Raw genomic sequence first — 21093 nt, 5'->3', positions numbered from 1 at the left:
AGCTTGATATAAAACTTTCCATGGAATGGTGTTGAAGGCTGGAATCCAACTTTCTAAATTGCATTCATCTGTTCACAGCCCATATGACCATCGCAACAGTGACGCGAATGGACCAAGTGTCCTTCTTCCAAGTGCTTTGAGTGCTTTAATAACTTGAACGGTACGGACGTCATGAACTTGCTATTTGCTGAACGTAGAATACGTCGTATGCTACAGTAAGATGGAATCACAGCTTGGCCTTTCTCAACATCGTACTATCCACCCGCATACCTTCATCATCCTGCTCCGCCACCTCAAGGACAGGCAACTCCTTAGGCATGATTCGCCGTGGCTGAGACCCAGGGATAACAGCGTACTTGGAGAAATCCGAAACACCGCAATGGTCGCGCAAAAAGTCCTCATCGAGGAGCAATTGGCCGTTCACAACGTCGGTGGGGCTGTTCAAAATACCCAGAATAGCGTCGGAGAAGATCGTCTATTCGTTCTTAGTGGTATGTTTCAACGCGCGAACGGATCTACTCACAGGTTTCCTGAGATCGGCTTTCCGGTTAGGATCTTCATTCGTGGTCGCCTCTGTGGCAGCTGATTCAATGGACTTGAACGGAGAGTGAGCACCTCGAATAGCAGAAATGGCGGAGAAACGTACCACTGCAGGCCAGATACTGGTAATGGCCATATCCTTTGTTCCCTGTCTAACAAAGTCCATAGCAAGACCCTTGGTCAGGACGCTCATCCCCACCTTGCCTGTGCCGGTATTAGCCCAAACTTCTGTGTGAAGGGAGCACAGAAGAGATACCCATCGCATAAGCGGTCTTCCCCCGAAAGAACCGCGAGTAGATTGGCGGCGAGACAACAATAATCCGTCCCTTCCACCCATTTTTCTCAAAGTATGGCAATGCTGCCTGCACGCTCGCATACAGACCCTCTGGATTCACTCTCTGCATGAGTTGGAACCGTTTCGTGGGCGTATTCGCGACGGAAGACCACCAGATAGCCCCGGAGTTGTAGACCAGGACATCGAGACGGCCTGTCAGGCGAACTGCCTCGTGAACCAGGTTCTCGACCTGCTTCACGTCGCGGACGTCAACTGGGAGAGCGAACGCTTCGCCACCGGATTCTTTGATCTCTCGCTCAACGGTGTTGATGGTCGATTGCGAGGAGTTCGGATCTGGTGGGAAGGGAACAGTAGCATAGGCGTTGGAGGTGGTCTTTGCCGCCACGACGACTAGAATAGTGTCAGTGACATGCTTGAAGATGTGCGTGTGATTCGAGCATACCTTTGTAGCCATTCTTGGCCAGGTCTATGGCAATCTGCCTGCCGATACCGCGGGAAGCCCCCACGACGAGAGCGACTGGTTTGTTTGATGTCATTTTGTGTCTTTCCGTCGAGTGTGATGAAGGAAGTTGAGATCAGAAATTCAGGTCGTCTCATGCTCAAAATAGCGTATGACACACTCCACATCCTCGGTAGCCTGAAGTGCTCAACTCCGAAGCTACCGAGCGCGGGTCGGCCCGCTGTGGTGTCTGGCGATTTATTGATTAATTATCAACGGTGGGCAAGACAGGGCTAAACCATCAGAACGATCTATTGCTGTGCGCTTGTTCCTATCCCAAAGAAGCGTTTCCTATTCTCTGTGATACAAACTTGGATCCTGCATCATCTTTAAGTACAGTGTATAACAATTGTGAATGGCACAAATACTCGAGAGAAAAGTATAGCGAAACACGTTGCTGGAAGCATCAAGGTTGAGTCAAAACATCAAGACTGCGTTGTCTCTTTTCTGTCTGCGAAACAATGCCCTCTGCTTATTGACAGGCAGTATTGCCAGAACATCAATGTACGCTCCTCCATGGAGGTCGCGGATCATCAGTCTTTGGTAGGTGATAATCTATTCAGGTTAGATTTCGGCTCCTCTAAATTCAGCCTACGCCACGCGGCTGAGCGGCATAGTTATATGGCTCGGACGAGAGAGTCTAATGAAGCTGCTCTGTTTGTAGTCTCTTCAATTCTCACGGAGAGCGTCCAGTAGAATTTACGACGCCTGTTATCGCACCTCAAACAAGGTTGGATGCTCCACGACGATTTGAAAGTCTGTGGACGAGCTTTGAACTCTTCTCATGGCGTGATGTTGCACATTGATGGAGCGCCTACAAAATCATGATACCATGTCTGATCGAGAATCACAAGGGCGTGGTATTACCAGCGTCGATTATTCTCCGTAAGCTCCGTAATATGGCTGAAGCGTCACATTCCTCAAGCATCGGATCAACCTCGGTCACAGGTGACGAACGGTTCGGATCTGAATGATCGCCAGATGGCATACTTTCAACCCTTGTATTCAACTCGTTGTAGAGTGTGCCTTGCGAGTTAGATTGCTTCTGGGTTTCCCTTTGCAGAATCTGAAGGACGATCCTAGTTTGTGGCAGGATCACCTGCTGTACCTTAGGCCTTTTGAAACGGACTGAGGAGCTTAAGGGAGTGGAATCGCCGTCCCCCTCCCCACAGGCACGTTTCCGGCACTTCTCTGCAGCGACTGATAACTTTCGCTCAAACTGTTCTGGGCCAGTCATAATGCGAAAGAGTTCTACAAACATTGCTGCAATGGGCCATGTATGAGAAAGTACTTGGAGCATGTCTAGGTTGGCTTCCAAATTTTGTCGGATGGCATGTAGGAGTGACGGTATTGAGGCTTCCATTTGGCTTCTCAGGGTGACGAAAGAGACAACAGCGTGGCAGATTCTAGCAGGTAAGCTCACCGGCAGTGGCACAGTGGAAAAGCCCAGACTTACATAAATGATGGTGTGTACTTTAGCTCGCCCCTGGACTGCAGGGTTTCAAGGATGGACACGATACTCGTGGCAGCATGAAAAGCTGAGCTTTGGGCTTCCTTTGACGAGTCGGGGGCTTGCAAAAGATGTAACTGGCATACAATGGTACTGCCCGAAGTTCAGCTCACAGTCTCTCCAGTGTTCCCCTGTTCAAACTCACTAGAAGGTCGAATACAATATCGCTGACCAAAAGTTATGACGTGACTGTCTCCACTGCAGCTCGGAGGGACAAGAGACAAGCCAGTCATTCAGACCAAGTTCGCATTGCGCAGCCCCCTTCATCCGACTGTCCTCTGTCGACCTGGAAGACAGCTTCAAGCACAGACCAAGGTCCATTAGCTGGCAGAGTTTCACGTACTGCATAAAAAAGACGATTGCTGTACGGTCTGTTGCACTGTCATTTTCCTCATCATACTCAATAAAGTCACTTTCTTTCAGGTCTTCCACAGTGCAATCTTCGGAATTGATGTGAAGAGGGCGGCCGAATGCTGCAGCAACCGATCGATCCCGCGTGTACAGTGTCCACCATATCCGCTTCCAGATCCTCCTCTTCGTAGCAGACAGTGTTACGTAGTTCTCACTGCGATTGAATTGGATTAGATCTCATGAGTACGGTGCCGGGTGACTTACCTCTTGTGAAGTCCGTTTTCCTGAGCCAAAGCTATTCCCAACCGACTCCAATAGAATATCCCACTTTCCGTGAGATCTAAATCTCGTTAGCACAACACAATACACATCAATGCGTTGAGCAATGTCCTACCATCAGGGCCATCCCAGTACACGCCTAGTAACACTACAGCTTGGAGGACTGTGGTAGGGTCTCTTTCGTATCCAGCATCATATAAAGCTTTCACTTTCTTGTATAAGATGCGCGGAGAGATTATGCCATTTCCAGAGCTCTGGGCATCATAATGGAATCTTGAAGCTACCATGAGTACGGCTTGAAGTAAGAGGATTGACGGAGGGTCCTGAGGGTTACGATAACGACGCATGAAGTCGTGCCGATTGATCACGGGCAACACTGGTGCAATCCACTTGAAGAACACGTCCACAAGAGCATCACAGACAGCCTGCGAGGGTAAATCAAAGGCATGTCGCTGATGCAGTATGTCCACGTCAAGAGGATCCAAGTGATCAACTGTCTAAAGTCAGTACATTCAGCGAATCCAAGGTAAGGGCGGTGAGCTACCTAAGATCGGATTTCTCGACGTATACCCATACTCTGTGCATGACCTTGTGGACCTAGTTATTGATGGAGCAGACCGCGGGCTCTCTCTAACATCCCAGCCGAGAAAGTCATTCTGAAACAGTAGACCACGTTGTCTTCGTCTCTGTCGTTCCTTCTCCCCTTCGCGTGTATCATTTCTAGCGTTCATTTCGCGAGCCTAATCTGACATCTTCTGGTTAAGTGGTGGCGAGCACGGCCAACGTCACATTCTATGTAGTAGAAGACCACTCGTTGGAAGATGGTGTACAGTCTCAGTTTAAAAGAAACATCCTCGGCCTCTCTTCCAAGGGAGATATCCTGATTGGTTTATCGGTGACAGTCAACTGGTCGGCTGGTTATCGCACACACCGCCCTGGCAGAATCCATTGGTGCATTTCTGTTTCATGCCGCCGTCGCCTACATCTCGATCTCCCCCAAGTTGTGTGTTCCAGATTCAAAGACAAGATGGCATCCGAACCCGCGGCTACTGTGGCCGACTTGGACTTTGATAACGAGCAGTACGACTCCGCGGAAGATGAAGATTTCCAGCTCGATCCTGATCAAGAAGATGCCGACTTGACTGGCTCCGATAGCGACGATGAGGCGACAGAACCAGCAGCGAAAAGGCGCAAAACAGGGCCTACCAAGGCAGCCACCGAAGACCAAGAACTAGACTCTGGCGATGAGGCCATGATTCAAAAAGTGAAGGCCAGAAAGGAGGGCAAGCAAAAAGGGAAGAAGTCACAAGGCACTGCCAGCGATGAGGACGAGGATGACGTGGATTTTGATGACGATGATGAAGGCGGTCCAGGGGGCTTTGTACGGACGCGAGCAATGAGGATGCGAATGTGCGTTGAGCCTTTGTACTGACTTGTCCCTACATCCGGAGGACCAGTATTTACTTCTTCACAGGCAGGAAGAGCGAAAACCACTGGCCAAGATTGACGGTGCTACGGTTGACGTTGATGCAATATGGGCGCAGATGAATGCTCCTGACTCTAGTGCAGGCATTCTGCCTTCACAGACCCAAGCAAAGGATGCCACCCCTGCGAAGGACGAAAACAAGAATGCCGATACCGCCGAGGAACAGGTGCTTTCGCCTGATTCAAAACCTCAGTACAAGGAGGAGATGGTAAAGATCAAACGGACCTACAAATTCGCCGGCGAAGTCATCACCGAAGAGAAAATCGTCCCTAAGGACTCCGCCGAAGCAAAGCTTTTCCTGGCTAAAGGCGAGAGCGTCGAGACCGTCACAGACGCCGATGTCGAACACGCCGCGAACGCAAAGGACGCGCTCAAGCTGCGCAGACCCCTCCGCAAGATCTCGCGCTTTGACCCTAACCCCACCGGGACGATCAAGAAGAGCTGGGAGAAGCAACCCACGGCCGGGATCACCGGTCAGACAGAGAACATTAGCGGACCGAAGATCAACACCGTAGAAAAGTCTCGGCTGGACTGGGCTGCGTATGTGGACCAGGCCGGCATCAAAGACGAGCTCAAGGAACACAGCAAAGCCAAGGAAGGGTTCCTTGGCCGCATGGATTTCTTGAATCGCGTTGTTGCCAAGCGGGAGGAGGAACGAAGAAATGCGCGGTTGAAGGGATTATGAGTCGTTTCAGTGCCGGCACTCTTATACCAGCTGTCCTACAACTCGTGTCAGCCTTGGCTTCGCGGCAATAGGTAGCTCGGAACTATCAAATTTATCATCGCTTTCCCCCTGGCGTTTCGACATGCGATGCTACCCACAATTGCCGCGTCATTCTGCATTGCTTTGGGATCCGACTGCTACAGATGAATGCCGCATCAAGCATGGTACGCAGCGAGGGCATTTGGGAGAATTACAGGTCTCTTGAAACCTATGTCGCTACATGCACAGGTATCATATGTCGACCATATAGGCACACAACCGTGCGCCAAGCGATATTGTCTCTGGAAATCATTGCAGGATACAGGCGCAGGTAGAGCTGTGCTGGCCTGGCAAACCCACTTGGAGTCGAGGGCATTCTAGCCGCATCGTTACGTTCAGTAAATATACAAACTGGCCACGATACAAGAATCGCGGTCACTCGGCTATTTCTGCTGTTGGGAGATCCTTAAGGACTGTTGACTTCATACACCTGCACAATTCCTCTCCATTTAACAGAACGCTCAGTCATAGCGAATGACGTGCGTTCCCTCTTTTTCCCCAGACTTTCAAGATGGACGTGTAGCATTATGGCCGCCGCTGACAGGCTTGGGCTTGTATTTAATGCCAGAGGAGGGGCAGGTTGAAGATGAGACTAGTTATTTGAGGTTAGCTGTTGTCTATGGGGCTGAGGATAAACAGACAACATACGCGGATCAATAGGAACGTATTTGCCATTGATGAGATTGCCTTTGATATTGAAAAAGTACCAAGCTTCGTTCAGCTCGCCGTTACTGCAGCCGACCGAAGGTTCATGGCCGGTGATTGCAGACAGAGCAGACAGGATGTCGCTCAATTTATATGTCTTGGACGAACTGGGAGTGATGCCGGCAGCGGCAAGAGCCTGGCCCGTTAGCCGCAGAATGATCAATAATCCATGTCTAATGCATACCTTGTACGTATCGAGGCCCTTGAAAAGATCAACAGCCTTCTGGAAATAATCACCGACTTCTTCCTGGGGCTTGTAGTCGGTGTAGCAGCTAGGCTCGATGGTGTTGATGCAAGTGCCTATATCATCATTAGTGCCTGGTCGGGATTGCCAGATCGGCACAAACGAACCATGCTTGTTCCACTCGTGCTCCCAGAAGCTCTCGTCATCACCTTGGTAGTCCTTCCAGTAGGTTTGCATGTAGGACAGCAGCTCGGTCCTGCCCTGCGCCTGGAGGATCTCTGTGATGTTCGAATACTCGCGAGAAGAATCGCAGAACTGCTCGTAGGTGCGGTCGCAGTTGTCCGGCCTGCGTTGATTGTTAGTGGCCATATTTTTTATTATTTCCCTCTGCTCGGGCATACCAAAGACCATGAACAGTCCAGGAATCTGAAGGACCAGTGGCCGGATTGGTGTCCCAGAATTGAGTCAAGAGGAGCGATCCTCCAGGATAATTGAAGCAGCAAGAGTCAGGCACTGCGGTCGTGTTGCTGCAACTCACTGGGATGTCCCCTGGGCAGCTCTGAAGATTGTGGTTATGAAAGCCAGAGGCAAGGTGCATTGCACCCAGGGCGAGTTTGCCCATCGACGGGAAATGGGTTGCGGGCATCTTCGCAGGGTGGACAGGTTGACACAAACGGAAGAAGTTAGGTGTGAGAACGAACAGAGGTCAAAGAAAGAAGACCTCGCCTTATATAGGCAATTTTCTCGGGTTGAAGACGCTCGCCTTAGATACGACAGCACCGCATTAACTATGGAGCATTGCTTCGTATTTCCAAGCGTTGATAGCAGCACATGTACTGATAACACGCCGCTGATTTGACGACGGAGATTACCTCGGACTCAGAAACACAGATCGACGCAGCGACAAGCAATCGGACGTCGCCGTCAAGCTCCGTTTATCCTTTATTTTGTTGCCATCCTTGTCGAGGCGGGGAGTCGATCAGATAGAGTCTGTCCAATCATATGATCTGTCTCGAATTTGTAGTTGCAGGACTGTCGCTTAGCCGACGGGAGGCCATCGGGGTAGAATTGAGGAACCGTTAAGGAGTGGCCAGGAACGATTTTGTTAATCTTTGACGATTGCTGATCTGGATTTCGTTGACTCCACAGCTATGTATCAAAGGCTCAGAAAGTTGCATCGATTGCTCGTAATTCGTGCAAGTTACTCAAGATGAAAGCCCCAGACTCCAGGGGAAACCCCATGTATGAGAAAGAATTGGAGTCGAAGCAAGCAGCTCTCAGAAAGACGGCAGGTTAACCATCGGTCGGACCTAGTTTAAAGCGGTTGCAGCAACGAGATCGAAGTACTTTCAGGAAATTCAACGACGACATAGCAGCGTTGTAGCTAAATTCCATCAGACATTGAGATAAAAGGGGTACCGAGGTTGAAAAGTGTTGGGTGGGTTACGATTGAGGTCATATTGTTTACACACGAGTCGGATTCACTTGACTGCAAGTGGTGCTAGCCTGGACGCTTGAAGCTAGCAACGTGTTGCGCTTTGCATCTAGGCATCATCATCAATAATCATACAATTTACTTCTATCCGAAGATGATTATCTACCCTACCTACACTCTCTGACTGGCTGCGACAATATCCGCACCTATGCAGTGGATTGTCTACCCTGCCAACTTGGCCATCTGAGTCATACGGCGATTCGATACCTGCTTAGCAACTATCAACTCGCTTCTCGTCCGGATAGTATAACAGAGCAGTAGCCAGCTAAATCCACTCTGACTATTATTTTCGAGCCTTGTATTTGCAGGATACCTCAGCTTACCCCATTGTCCTGCCTCATGGCTCCCTGTACCAGCTTTCAGATCGTCGCAGCTCAAACTGCCGAAGACTTTGCAACAGCTCGGACGTTATTCAAGGCTTATGCCGAGTCGCTTGGTATCGACCTCACCTTCCAAAGCTTCGAATTCGAACTAGAGAACCTACCTAGCCAGTACGGTTCCCCGCACGGAGCGTTGCTGCTAGCTTACGGACTTGATCCCAAGATTGCCCTCGGCTGTGTGGCCGTTCGTCCACTTGGTAAGAAAGGGCACGAAGCGGCGCAACCACAAAACGAAGTCCAATCGTGCTGTGAGATGAAGCGACTGTATGTGTGTCCCGAAGCACGGGGGATGGGTCTTGGAAAGGCTCTCCTTGGTGCAATTATCCAGAGGGCCAAGGAACTAGGGTATCGTGAAATGAGACTCGATACGCTGCCGTCCATGACTGGGGCGCGGCAACTCTACAAATGTGCTGGGTTTCTTGAAATACAAGCCTACTATGAGACGCCCCTCGAGGGAACGCTGTTCCTCGGATTAGATCTTAGTTGATTTGGTTTTGTCAGGGTTGTGAGAGCTACGGACTGTATCATCAAGGAAGCAGGGTCGCGGTACCATCCGGCAAAGCGCAGTAATGAAGGATCCATCCAGACTCAGACTGTTGAGCTTGATATGGTATTTGGTCACCCACTGCAGTTTTCGCTGCCTCGTGCCAAAGAAGAGAAGTCATCATAGTCTGGGAAAAGAGTTGATGGAATAACGGTCATGAGCCCGACATTAGAGCTCACACGCAGCTACTCCATCTGATATGATGATTTGATACGAACTAGATCTGGAAGAACTGGAAACAATATTTTGTGATTCTTGTAGGTAAAACTTAATTGCTTAAAATTGAGCTCAAGGTCATCCAGTGTTGACAAAAAAACCAGGAAAAGACGATGTTGTGTGGGTGGCCTTTAAAACTAGTGCCTTTAGTTTGGTCATGTGATTGTTTATGAATCTGACTAATTAAAGCATAACTACCTTAGGTTAGCTGGTTATAACTTGACTCTTGACCCTGTACACTTGCGAACCAGAGTACTACGCTAGAATTGGCTGTCTACACACCTTCGGTCTAACTAGTTAGTGGTTTGATGGCCACTTCGAATGTCAATCAAATTTTCCAAGTATTCCATGCTCCAAAGAAAATATCACGTGCCCATTCCGAGTGCAGCATAACCAATATTTGAGCTCCGTCAAATCCACCACGGGATCTCAATACTGACCGCCATCTGACGCTGGGCCCGTCTCAATTCTTATTACGGAGTAGACTTTCCAATCCAAGTCCTAGGCCAATAGTCCAGTGTTCAGCATATGATATCACGTATACTATCCCGTGGGGTCGATCTTCAATGCCCCTGCCATGGTCAACAAGCTTCTTAGTCCAAGCCATCGCTGCGATTTCTGGGTACCGTCGAACATGATGTGCTAATGGAGTTCGGCGACCAGGCGGGACATTGTGCCACATTGTCAGCTGAAGACATGCTAAGTTGATCTGTGGAGGTGATATATCCTGCCATTATTCCTGCCAAAAAGCATGAAAGCGCAATTTTGTGTTGCCCGTACTCCATTGCCGAGGCGCGATTAAACCTGTCTCAAGTATGATGATCAATTGCTGCTCTCCTTTTTTCGACACTGTCTGTAGCCATCAGACATATTCAAGGCGCCTGGTCATAGCGACAAGGAAGTTGAGATGCCAATACCTAACCCTTATCCGTGACTAGCCCACCCACACCGCTTCCCGCTGTGGGTGAGCTACACCGTAATCACTAATTTCACTGTAATCACTAATTTTCGATATTTTAAAGCTATTCTCAACATATTAGCTGACTATCTAAGAAAAAAACATTACTATTTTCATCTGCTGCCCCTGCTGATCTATTTAATACCAGATTCTCTTATATAGGTGCTAGTAGTGGGGGTTTACTATGTACTTTCTCCCACTGCCTTTATAAACGCCTCTCTTATATAGTAGTATCTTTAGCCTTCCTTAAAGTAATTAATTAATTTGTATCACGTACTTTTAGTATACTATCCTGACTGAGTAGCTTAATATATTACTTAGTATATTAGTGCTATAGGGGGGCTTACGCAGCCCTAATTTAATTAATTATTTTATTTACTATAGCCAGATGCTCAGCAGTAATTTAATTATATTTAAATATCTATTTAAGATTCTGCTGTAGCTTTAATATAAGCAGATCTTTATGCTTAGATAGCTTTGCCTAATTCTTCTTAAGGGCCTGAATCATCCTTAGAGGGGTGATATCCACACTAGATGAGGAGATAGGTAGTAGAGAGGGTGTCTCTCTAAGGCATATATTAAGATCAGGCGCGTAGACATCTGGAATTTATTCCCATGCCTAGATAGTAAGATTATTAACTATCTTACTATCATTAACAGGCCAGATACTATGATCTTTAAAGGCCTCATGGATAATTTATTAGTTAAAGGCTTTCTCCTGTATAGGTCTAATTACCTATAAGAATTCTAACTTCCCTACTGGCTTACTAGCCTAGTAAGATAGCTTATTATTTATATATTAGAAGTATTACTTATAGCTTAAGAATAGCTTGCTATCCAGTGGCTAGTAAAGGTATATTATATAAGGAAGGAATCTAAAGGGAATAACCCTATTATCTTTGTATGTCTGTAAGAAATTAATAGTAAGATAGGAGCCATGACTATTAAATATAAGTATTTATTTCTCTCCTCTCTTTGTACGCTTATTTATTGCCTTAATAAAGCTTTAAAGCTATTAATAGGCTAGTTCATCTAATATCTAGCCATTAGCTTGCATAGCTATTATTATATTTAGTAGTAGGGCCTCACTCTTATTAAACTAACATTCTATGAAGATCCTATTACCTTTAGGAAGCAAGAAAGATCAGAAAAGAATAGTCTAAAAGAGTAGGAGCTTACCTTTAAAGATAAACTATAGATCTATCTACTAACCATCTATAGTAATATATTTAATAGTTATTATATTCTTATCCTTCTTAGATTCAGCAAGATCAAGGCAAGAACCTTTTAATCTAATTATATTCCTTACCTTGCCTTTGCCAGGTCAGAAGCCATATTTATTAAAGTTATATACTAATTATAGTAGTATATCTTTAACTATATTAGTAAGCTAATTATACTAATTTGCTAGTAAACCAGCATCCTTAGCCTTAATATACTTTAATTCCTTTATCTTTTGCTTCACAGGGCCTAGATTAAGGTGTTCTAGGAGTCATTTTTTAAAGTAATATGCCTATACCCTACTAACCTGTCTAGCTTTACTAGTATATTAAAGTAACTAATTTACAAACTCTTCTAGTAGCTTAGGTATTACTAGTATATTATAATCTCACATCTAGACTATCTACTATATTAAGGCTTCCTCCTAGTACCTATTAAGTACTTTATTCACTAGTTTCTAAGCTGTATAAGCCTATCTGCCCTTTTTAATGTAATTATATAGTATTAAATAAGGAACACCATATTCACGCGCAATCTTAGAGATATTTAGTTTATTTTAGGCCTGAGCAGCTTCACAGGCCTTAAGGAGGTCAGATTTATTAAATTTAATAGATTTAGGCATGTTGGGTGGTGGGAATAGCTTTAAAAGGTTAAAATATCGAAAATTAGTGATTACAGTGAAATTAGTGATTACGGTGTAGCTCACCCACAGCGGGAAGCGGTGTGGGTGGGCTAGTCACGGATAGTGACTGCTGTGGAGCAGAACTACTACTTTAGTTCACCAATAAATCTACACTAGCAGGCAGGTCGATCGTAGTGACGCAGATGAATGTCCACCGGACCGAACAAGGAATGGTTTGTTTATAACACTCGAATGAGATCTGAGGTATAATCGTATAACCCCTGGGCCCTAAGAGAGATCGTTCCGAGGACGTTCACGTACTGGATTACATCAAGGTCACCGCATCTTGCCGGCTAAATCAATAGTTCTGGTGGATTCGAACGAGCGGTCAGCTTTCGAAATACTCAAAGAAGCATGTGCATGCCATGCCTGCCAGCTTTGAACATCCACATCCATATCCACACCCCATCTCGACCCAAAGTGGGGAAGCATACTGCATACAGCTCAAGAACTGTACTCCCCAAATTCCAATCACGTAACTCCAAAGTGTTCAGCGGTTAGAACATACTATGGATCTTCAGGATTCCACTCAGCAACAGAGCGCGCCTCACTAAAGCCCTTGGCGCATACGAAATAAGCTAAGGTATGGAGTACCCTTAGTCTAGTCCAGCCCATGAACCTGTCCTATCGTCTCTTAGTTTTAGTTAGTCTTATCCAATGACCAACTATTCAACATTAAGCTCAGCTCTGTTCCCGGTTTCTGGAATCTAGAATTTTACTGGTGGTATGGACTTTTGCTGCCGAGTAACTCCGATCAGCATTCAGCATTAGCATTTGCTGGCAGGACATTATCCATATCCACCCCACAATATGAGCGATTGAGCGGTAGAGCAGTCGCAGTGCAATAGTGGGGGAGTAGTAGTAGCACAATGATAACTGGGCTGCATGGTGCATACCCATACTCTACTACAGTGTACCAAAGGTCGGGGTCTGAGATAGCTCCAAGGTATGCTACCATGACTACCGCAGCCACAGCTCACCATAAAGCACTTCCTTCTTAGGCTAGGTACGGAGTTCACTATACTAGGTCCTAGGTGAGCCGGGACCAGGAAGTACATTCCGCTGTCGGGAGATCTTCAGGAAGTAGATGCCGCCAATAGGAGCTTTGCCATTTGCTGGAATGTGGAGAGAGAGCTGGCCCAGCAGCTGGGTACTAATTCCAATGGCTTATATGGACTTAGGAGCTTACTGCCAGTCCCAACGCTCATCATCATGTTCCATGAATCGAGTGGAATTAACACAGGAATGGCATGAAAATAGACTACAAGCATGCAGATTGGAAAGCGATTACCTACAGGACTAAATCTCAGATGACCATTTACCATTGACAATGACCTCTAAACAGCCAGATATATGTATGCCCCGCATGTGAATGTGATGTGTCCACCTTCCACGCTTCGACAATGTTTCTGTGCTGCCTGCTCGGTCCACTGGCTGGGCATTCCTTGCGATTCGTCCGTGTCATTTGTCCATCATATCGTCTTCACGGTCCCAGTTCAGTATTGACGAAATAACTCAAGGCCCACGGCACGCGTTGGCGAATCATTGCTTGAGGGAAAGGGGTTCAGACTGATCGAATTTTGAAGATACGCTAAAGCCTGGTGCAAGTATCTCTCCTCCGTATCCCTGTATCATTCATATGTTCTCAAGGCCACATAGGACACTCGAGGATGGAGACAAAAGGTTTGATGGTCGAGAACTGGGCTTATTTTTGGAAACGAGCAGTAAGCCATGTCTAGTATTATTATCTCATATCGTAAGTTGCCATTCAATAGATCAGTCGGATCACAAACAAGCCAGTCACTCAGTCCCAACACACGGAATGCCCCGTTCCTGATCTCGTCCGTGGATTTGTAGTAAAGAAACAAAACAGTGCAAGAAAAGACAGACGTGAGTCTCCCAGGACATATTATAGAGATAGAAACACATAGTGATAAATATGCATCATCCAATCAAGGAATTCGAACCCAGGACGCATGTTATACAACAGGAAAAGGAAGGGGGGAGGTTGAAGACAAGGAAAAATAACGCCACGAAGCGCCGACCGGGGTCTCTTGGACCCTATATGTCTGTGCCCATCTAAATCACTCAAGGAAATTTTGTGTCGACTGCGTCACAAGGGTATCATGGTTCCGATCCACCCATTAATCTCTTCGTAGTCTGTCGGTAGCTTCCGTTTCGTTTTGAAGGAAAAATCCTTCTTGTTCTTTTTTCTCTTCTTTGTTTTCTTTTTTCGTCTTTTTTTTTTTACTCATCCCATTCCATACTGATCTCGCGGGAAGGCATGGACTCGTCCAGCGTCCCACCGGGCATGGGGCGACCGTCAGCAGTAAGTGGCCCCCGATAGTCCGGGTTGTAGTCGGGACTCGTCTCATCCAAGGTGGCCACATAGCGGTTGCGGCCTCCGCGTTTGCTGTGGGTCTTGGTGTAATGGGCATTGAGGTTGTCACTGCGTGAAAAGGCTCGATGGCAGCCAGGAACCCAGCAGACATGAGGCTTTTCCTTGGAGTGGCTCTTCATGTGGCGCTTGAGGTGTTCCTGTCGCTTGAAGCGACCCTTGCAGCCAGGTTCTTTGCACTTGAACTGCACCTGCTTGATGATGGATGGCAGGTTCTCTAGTGACAAGCTCTGCTTGGAAGGCTGCTTCCGCGCCATCTTGCGGGATGGCTGCCGCTGCAGACGAACGCCTGACGCATCTCGGTAGATAGGCGACTGGTGGCATTCATCCATGTACTCACCAGCGCCGCCAGAGAGACGGCTCAAAGGTGTGTCCGCTCCAGAGACAGTGCCTAGAGAGCACGAGCGGATGGGGGTGTCCGGCGAGTGCGTCTTGAAGGTGTTGATAGAGTTGGAGAAATCCGTGTAGGAAGGAGGAGGGGTTACCGGTGCAACTTGGGACGGAGCAATGGTCTCCGGTGCAATCGACTCCGTATGGCCCATCCAGGGCATCATATGGCTCATGGATAACGATGGTGGCAGGCGCTCGGGTTGATGATGGAAGATAGGGCGCGACAGGCACGGGTTGGTGGCCGATTCAGGGAAATACGGAGCGGGGTGGTGGCGGTAGTTGCTGCGAAGCATTGGCGGATATTGGTGCATGGACGGCGGGCATGGCAGTCCATGGACATGGTGATCGTAGGTCTTGGGAACATCCGAGGGGAGCCAGAACTGATCCGCGTTCTCGTCATACGAAGGCAGGAAGTCTGTAACCGCCATGCGATCCTGCCCATCCAGGCTGCTGTATGGTGGCAGACCCATGTTCTCGTGCGAGGGCATACTGGCGAGACGGAAGTGGCCGCGTATGGGTGTCGATCCGGTACCTCTGTCGTAAGCGTGGCCCGGGTATGACCCGTTTTCTGGCCAGCTTGGGGAAGCAAGTGAACCTTGACTGTAGATGCTCGTAGGGGTAGGTGTGGGCGATTCCAAAGGCGAGAAGCTGGAGCCCATAGACGGACATTCGTTGGAGCCGAGTGAGTGGCAGTCGACTTCAACGCCCAGGCGATCAGACATATTACCCTGGGATCTCATATCCTCTGTATCTTCTAGTTCAATGGCCCTGGGACGTGACTCGCTTTCACCTGTTAAGGAACACGGTTTAGTGTTATCAGGTGCGCGAGATGAAAAAAATAAAAAGTGCGTAATCAAAGAGAATGTCTCAGTATAAGTCTATTGTATATGACCAGTGTGATAGGAGAAGGAATGTGGATATGGGCAACAAAAGTGAAGGCAAGTAGAGACTGTGTGTCCGGTATCAGGCTGCGAGGCCAACGAGAGACAGTGTTGCTGGAAGCAAAAAGAAAGAATGAAGGATGGCCAGCGTAGGAAGCAGGCAGACAGAAAGGCGAAGGAGTGTGCGATGGGAGAGAATAAGGAAAGTTCGAGGATGGGGAATGGAGGGCAGAAATAAACAAACGGGCCGGCCATATAGACAGGCTGGAGGACGGGAGATTCAAGGATCAGACTTACACCCGTACGCCATTGCTATTCCCCAATGGACCGGCAAGAAGAGACAAGAAGAGTCGAAAAGAGTCGCGTCGCGTGCCCTTCAGCGGCCCAAGCAAGGCCAGGAATGCTGCCGACTAGGCCTATGGAGTTCCTAGAGTAACAACGGGCGAATCCGAAGACACAACCGTTGGACAGGAAGAGCAGGTGTCCCGACTAGAGGTAGACCGTTTCCGAGGAGGCGCGATTGTCTCTGATTCAAAAGACAAAGGGTTCAAAAGATGATCGAGGCGCGACAGACAAAGAAGCGGTGGGGTTGGAGAAGAGGCCGCCCTTAGACGCGATAAGCAGGAGATTGAGTCCTTGTGGGATGGAGGGGGAGAAACAGAAGGTCTCAGATGAAGAAGAGGGGCGTAGATATAGGGAAATGGTAGTTCAGAAGGGGACCAGCAAGGGGACTGGATGGGGTTGGTTCGAACTTGAAGGAGGAGGACAAGAAAGCCACCGGCTAGCAGGAAAATGTCTTAGTACGATTTAAGGTCTGATTCAAAAAATAAACATAATTAGAATTCTATATTCCGAGAACCTGTTTCAAGGTTCCTGGAGAGAAAAGAAGAGGAGAGGGGGGGCGGGTGTGTGGAGGAGGAATTCGGATAGTCAAAGGTAGATAGTCAATATACCTCGAGGTGAAGTACGTTTACTGAATTTGGCCTGGGGCAGCTAGCAGTAGGAGCAATCCAAAATAGAAAAAGAAGAATGAGCTTTGTTGCTGCTTTGTGCTTGTAGGTAATATTACCTTTCTATGCAGGAAATATCGATTGCTGCTCCTAGTGAACCTGCTGCCGCCCTATTTATCCCTCACTTTGCTTTTCCTGATTTTCTTTTGCTCTTTTCTTTTTTGATTTAATTCCTTTTGTCTTTTTTATTTTTATTTAGAATATTAGTCCTCTATCTGAATGCGATTATCATTTTCTGGGTTAGGTTTCTTGTCTTCGGAGCATTTTTTTTATCAGCTATTTATTTCCATAATTTCATTTCTGCAACCCACCTATGAACAATATTGATCTGAGAAAAGAGAGCATTGATCCTCCAATCTTCCCAATCAAGTGAGTGGATCAGCATGAGATTGGATAATTTTGTGCTGGAATTCCCTGTGCATGATTGATTTGGATCCAATATTATCTAGCGTCCTCTTACTCCCAGGCTGTGCTTCATTCAACAGTTCTCCGGGAACCGAAGTCCGGGATTTTAAGTTGCCAGGTGAATGGAGAGAGACAGAGCCATCTGGAATGTTTGGACGTCAGAGCGCATCCTAATGCTTGATAGGTACTACTGCTATGGAACTATGTTCGTCACTAATTTAGTCCATCCGTCATGATGGGAGTAGGCTAGTCCCCCCCCCTCCCCGTCCACTGTCTTAGAAGTAAGGTACTCCAGTCAAAAGCCGCTTAGTATTAGACTTTATGGCTTGAGTCAGTCCTACTGCTTTTCCCCAGACAGATATACGTACTGCACTTGTCGTTTTGGGGTTTAGCCAGGCTATCGAAGGTAAAACAGCACTGAGCCCTATAAGACCTACGGAGCACTACCGTGCCTTAGGGCTCCACGATCAATAAAAGCCTCCTTGGAAGTTGCAAGTGTAATCCACAAAGTCCGAGTCTAATCGCCCAGCTCATACGTGCTAATCGAAGGTAATTAGAAATCACTGTTCTGTAGCCTGTAAATGGCCGTGTCAAGCTACAGTGCATTAGGGGATCTACTACTTGCTGGGACCCTGAATGATCGGCAGCCCTGCTGGATCCTAGTGTGGAAAAGCCTTCGCTGGATCGATGAGACATGCCTCGGGGTGATGATCAAGCCTCCAGAATCCAGGTCAAAATGATTCATTGATTGGTTTTGTCTAATTCTATTTCTGCCCATAGGTACCACCACTTTCATCATACCATTCCAGACCATCCCGAGTTTCGTCACGGTTTCATTGCCGCTGAAGCAGCATACATGATCAGACTGAAACAGAACCGTCATGAAGAGGCGAAAAATACATTGTTCTATATCATTTGCTTGAGTTGAGTCGAACGGAATGGCATGTTCAACTGCTGACAGCGAGACGCTGTTCAAGTACTCCGAACTACACTTCTGGAACCCCAGCGCCACCGAATAGGCTAAAGCCCATATTGATCAAACGATCGACCTCTGGTACTTTCGCCACCATCTAGACCATCTGCATCGGAATTCTAATACGTGGTGGGCATTTGTCAAAACCGGATTGTGTTCTTACTACCATTGGATTTCCGCCATTTTCCAGCTTATCAGGAGGAATTCCGGATGTAACTATGGTCTTTGCTAAAGTACTAGGCACATCGTATACAGTCTACATCTGGGGAGGCAGGGAGTCTGTGTCTGTAAGGGAAGCTCTATGAAGGCAGTCGTAGATATTGAAAGTCAAATAAATAGGTACCTTAACGGATAAGTCGGAGTATAGGAGGCAGAAATTTGGTTCTATTGGAGTCCCATTCTCGCTTTTCCAAGGTATTTTATGCTCATCAACAGCTAGTACTTCTACCTACCGGGAAAAAAAAGTACATACAGTTAGAGGTACTAGGACAAAGTAAAGCCTAACTTGCATACTTCCCGGGCACATAACAGGTAGTAGTAATAGTTCATACGGTAGTAACTGAGACAGATAATATTAGGCACATCAAACCCACAAATAATTATAAGACCTACGATTTGATTGTACCCTAGTGTTTGCTGACAATCCCAATCGCGGTCTGTGCGACACTGCAGATCGTCGGCGATTCTCGATACGTTGCTTTTTCCCCTCAACTTGGTGACTTTTTCCTTCGCTTCCACTGGTCGCGAGTTCGACAAAATGTCATCACATCGTGATGGTGCTGTACGTTGTTCATCATCACCAACACCATCATCATCACCGATAAGATTCCCATGACTCTGTAATCATGAGACGTTCCGATCTCAAACGGATAAACCGTCATGCGCTCATGCAACCTCAATTTTAAGAGCTTGAACTGGTTGACGAGAATTGAGGAAATTTTAGATCAATCTTGTCACCTACCACCAATGAAGTTTACAAACCTGTCACGCCAACATTCGGGTATGAGAGTTTCAGCCCTGTACGCCACGGAGAAGTCTAGTTGTATGAAGCAAGAGAACGTTCAGATCACGATTGAGGAGAATTGCTCCACAGCCAAGATAACGATTATCCCAAGTATGAGTTCGCATCCTCTTGGCCAAAGCCACTCTAGACTTGGTTACATGTATGAGCATACTGTTTCAGTTCTCAACTGTAATAATGGAGATGCCTGGACTGAGGCCACTAATCAGACGCACATCATCCGCCAACTTAAGCCTGCGCCCAACAATGGATCGACAGATTTGCCAGCCACTAGACTGAGGCTTTCTGCAGTTTGAAAATCAGTCCCCATCCATAGTCCATCGCCGGCCGACCAGCCGCACCTATCACAATTTGCAAGCCACCCAGCTTCACTCACCAGCAAATACCGGCAGCCACTCCTGGGCCCTTCATCCAGGAACGCTTCGAATAGAGCTGACCTATCAGTATCTGTCTCTATGGAATGTGGGGCATAAATCTGGCTCGAGATGATAGGCTAAAGCAATCCGACAGTCAGCCACTCCGGTTCTCAACTGGCAGTGAGTCTTTTGCACATGACAGTAACCTATGATTATGCTCATCTCTCTGGAAACTATCCTTTGTGCAGTGACCTGAAAGAGATTAAGCACTTCTTGGCCTCTAATCCCCAACACTGGGACGGTCGCTCCAGCATGACTGGCTGGGATTCTCTCCAGCTGACCTCATTCTCAACGGTCACCATAGTACAGATGGAGTACAAACTGCGTCGGTAATGAAGAACTATTTTCATCTCAATAGCAGGCCTCTTATTCTCGGTGAATCGTGGCTGTGCTGGTTTTTCTGATCTATCACGAGACAGAAGACAGTTCTATTCAAGTGCACGCGACAAGTCAACCAATATTAGCCAGTTCCGTTGTTGTGGATGGCGCCATATCGATAAATTGCATGATTATTCTGGTTGTCACTAGTTTGAACGGTTCACTTCTAGAATTTCGTTACTGAGTATAGCTTTTTTACTCCGTACATCGTGGGCATTCCATGCGGTCAGGAAAATTTTTCCCAGTTCGCCAAATCGCTCATGGTCGCTGCAGCCATCGGCTCGTGATATACTGGTTTGATATAGATAGTTATTCACTGGATGACTGAGAGATCTGCGACCGAGCAGGAGCTGTCTCTCATGCGGCCTGGTGTTCCCAGTCACATTCGCCGGGGGTGGGAAATGGAGAAGGGCAAAACGAATGGAACCACCCGATCGGCTTCAATCAAATCTCAATCCCGAATAGTAATCACGGCTCTGACAGTCAAGCCTGACGGGACAATCACGACTTCACCGCATCGTTGTGGCTCTGAAAATCCGAGGATAGGCTGCCCTCTCCATCGATATGACAGACAAGGCCCTCTCCCCAGGCAGCTAAAATGACACAGTTTGTACCTGTGTGACCCAAGGCCAGCGCTGTGTGGCCGTTTTGACAACACCCCCCTATCTGGCTGGACCCAAAAGTCCGTTCATCCTCTCAGATTAAAACTTTGAGTGGTACTCCATACCTCGTAGCCATACTCATTGTAGTTCCCATCCGCTAAAGTTGAAGTGCATTGTCCTGATTAGGTTACCAGCATATCAATCGGATGAAATATGTGTTCACTCTTGGCTGCTCAGCTCTGCGCTCGCATGAAAAATAGACAGGCTGCTGAGGGTGGGGAAGTATTACGCATTCTTGCAATCAGTTGATGTTAGCGTACTTTCAGAGCTAGAAAGGTATGTTCACAATTATATTTAGTGCGAATCACAAAGGGAAAAGGGAGAATACCAAGCCACCAACCTTCGCCACAGTGGCTCCAGTAAGCTTCGGCTGCACTCGATCAGCCACAATGACCAGTCCCTCTCTGAAACTGTTTTGTTCACAGTGGAACTGACAATCGATGCGCAACTC

At 47.4% G+C, this 21093-nt stretch overlaps 5 protein-coding genes across 5 annotated transcripts; 1 reads left to right on the top strand and 4 right to left on the bottom strand.

The window, feature by feature from the left end:
* Positions 1–161: 161 nt before the first annotated feature.
* Positions 162–1546, bottom strand: AFUA_1G16630 (SDR family oxidoreductase). Its single transcript, XM_077804002.1, has 5 exons — positions 1278–1546; positions 797–1225; positions 647–744; positions 524–595; positions 162–475 (listed from the first exon to the last, which is right to left on the bottom strand). The coding sequence occupies exons 1-5, from the start codon at positions 1369–1371 to the stop codon at positions 227–229; spliced, it is 942 nt and encodes a 313-aa protein (XP_077660170.1). The 5' UTR covers positions 1372–1546; the 3' UTR covers positions 162–226.
* An 18-nt stretch (positions 1547–1564) lies between these two features.
* Positions 1565–4346, bottom strand: AFUA_1G16620 (transcription factor domain-containing protein). The gene is made up of 6 exons (XM_077804001.1): positions 4019–4346; positions 3590–3967; positions 3460–3535; positions 2990–3409; positions 2791–2937; positions 1565–2740 (listed from the first exon to the last, which is right to left on the bottom strand). Exons 1-6 carry the CDS (start codon positions 4203–4205, stop codon positions 2182–2184), a joined length of 1767 nt encoding a protein of 588 aa, XP_077660169.1. The 5' UTR covers positions 4206–4346; the 3' UTR covers positions 1565–2181.
* Positions 4347–4474: 128 nt separating this feature from the next.
* Positions 4475–5645, top strand: swc5 (putative Swr1p complex component (Swc5); the record flags this gene model as incomplete). Its single annotated transcript, XM_747935.2, has 2 exons — positions 4475–4884; positions 4949–5645. The coding sequence occupies exons 1-2, from the start codon at positions 4502–4504 to the stop codon at positions 5643–5645; spliced, it is 1080 nt and encodes a 359-aa protein (XP_753028.1). The 5' UTR covers positions 4475–4501.
* Positions 5646–6315: 670 nt separating this feature from the next.
* On the bottom strand, positions 6316–7258 carry AFUA_1G16600 (T2 family ribonuclease; the record flags this gene model as incomplete). The annotated part of the gene is made up of 4 exons (XM_747934.1): positions 6316–6564; positions 6613–6728; positions 6780–6958; positions 7014–7258. 4 exons carry the CDS (start codon positions 7256–7258, stop codon positions 6316–6318), a joined length of 789 nt encoding a protein of 262 aa, XP_753027.1.
* Positions 7259–13373: 6115 nt separating this feature from the next.
* brlA (C2H2 type transcription factor BrlA) lies at positions 13374–16918 on the bottom strand. The gene is made up of 2 exons (XM_747933.2): positions 16075–16918; positions 13374–15686 (listed from the first exon to the last, which is right to left on the bottom strand). Exons 1-2 carry the CDS (start codon positions 16085–16087, stop codon positions 14356–14358), a joined length of 1344 nt encoding a protein of 447 aa, XP_753026.2. The 5' UTR covers positions 16088–16918; the 3' UTR covers positions 13374–14355.
* Between the last annotated feature and the right edge of the window lie 4175 nt (positions 16919–21093).

Source organism: Aspergillus fumigatus, chromosome 1 (genome assembly GCF_000002655.1).
Source record: "Aspergillus fumigatus Af293 chromosome 1, whole genome shotgun sequence".
In the NCBI taxonomy this organism is placed as follows: domain Eukaryota; kingdom Fungi; phylum Ascomycota; class Eurotiomycetes; order Eurotiales; family Aspergillaceae; genus Aspergillus; species Aspergillus fumigatus.
Note: the sequence above shows the minus strand (reverse complement) of the source record. Positions and strands in the feature narration are given on the sequence as shown.

Excerpts from the sequence above, each read along its gene's own strand:
- AFUA_1G16630 (XM_077804002.1), bottom strand. The coding sequence starts at position 1,371 with ATGACATCAAACAAACCAGTCGCTCTCGTCGTGGGGGCTTCCCGCGGT. Across the intron at positions 1,226-1,277 it reads GGCCAAGAATGGCTACAAAG|TCGTCGTGGCGGCAAAGACC; the intron begins GTATGCTCGAAT and ends ACACTATTCTAG. Across the intron at positions 476-523 it reads AAGCCGATCTCAGGAAACCT|ACGATCTTCTCCGACGCTAT; the intron begins GTGAGTAGATCC and ends AAGAACGAATAG.
- AFUA_1G16620 (XM_077804001.1), bottom strand. The coding sequence starts at position 4,205 with ATGAACGCTAGAAATGATACACGCGAAGGGGAGAAGGAACGACAGAGA. Across the intron at positions 3,536-3,589 it reads GTACTGGGATGGCCCTGATG|ATCTCACGGAAAGTGGGATA; the intron begins GTAGGACATTGC and ends AACGAGATTTAG. Across the intron at positions 2,938-2,989 it reads ATATTGTATTCGACCTTCTA|TACCATTGTATGCCAGTTAC; the intron begins GTGAGTTTGAAC and ends AACTTCGGGCAG.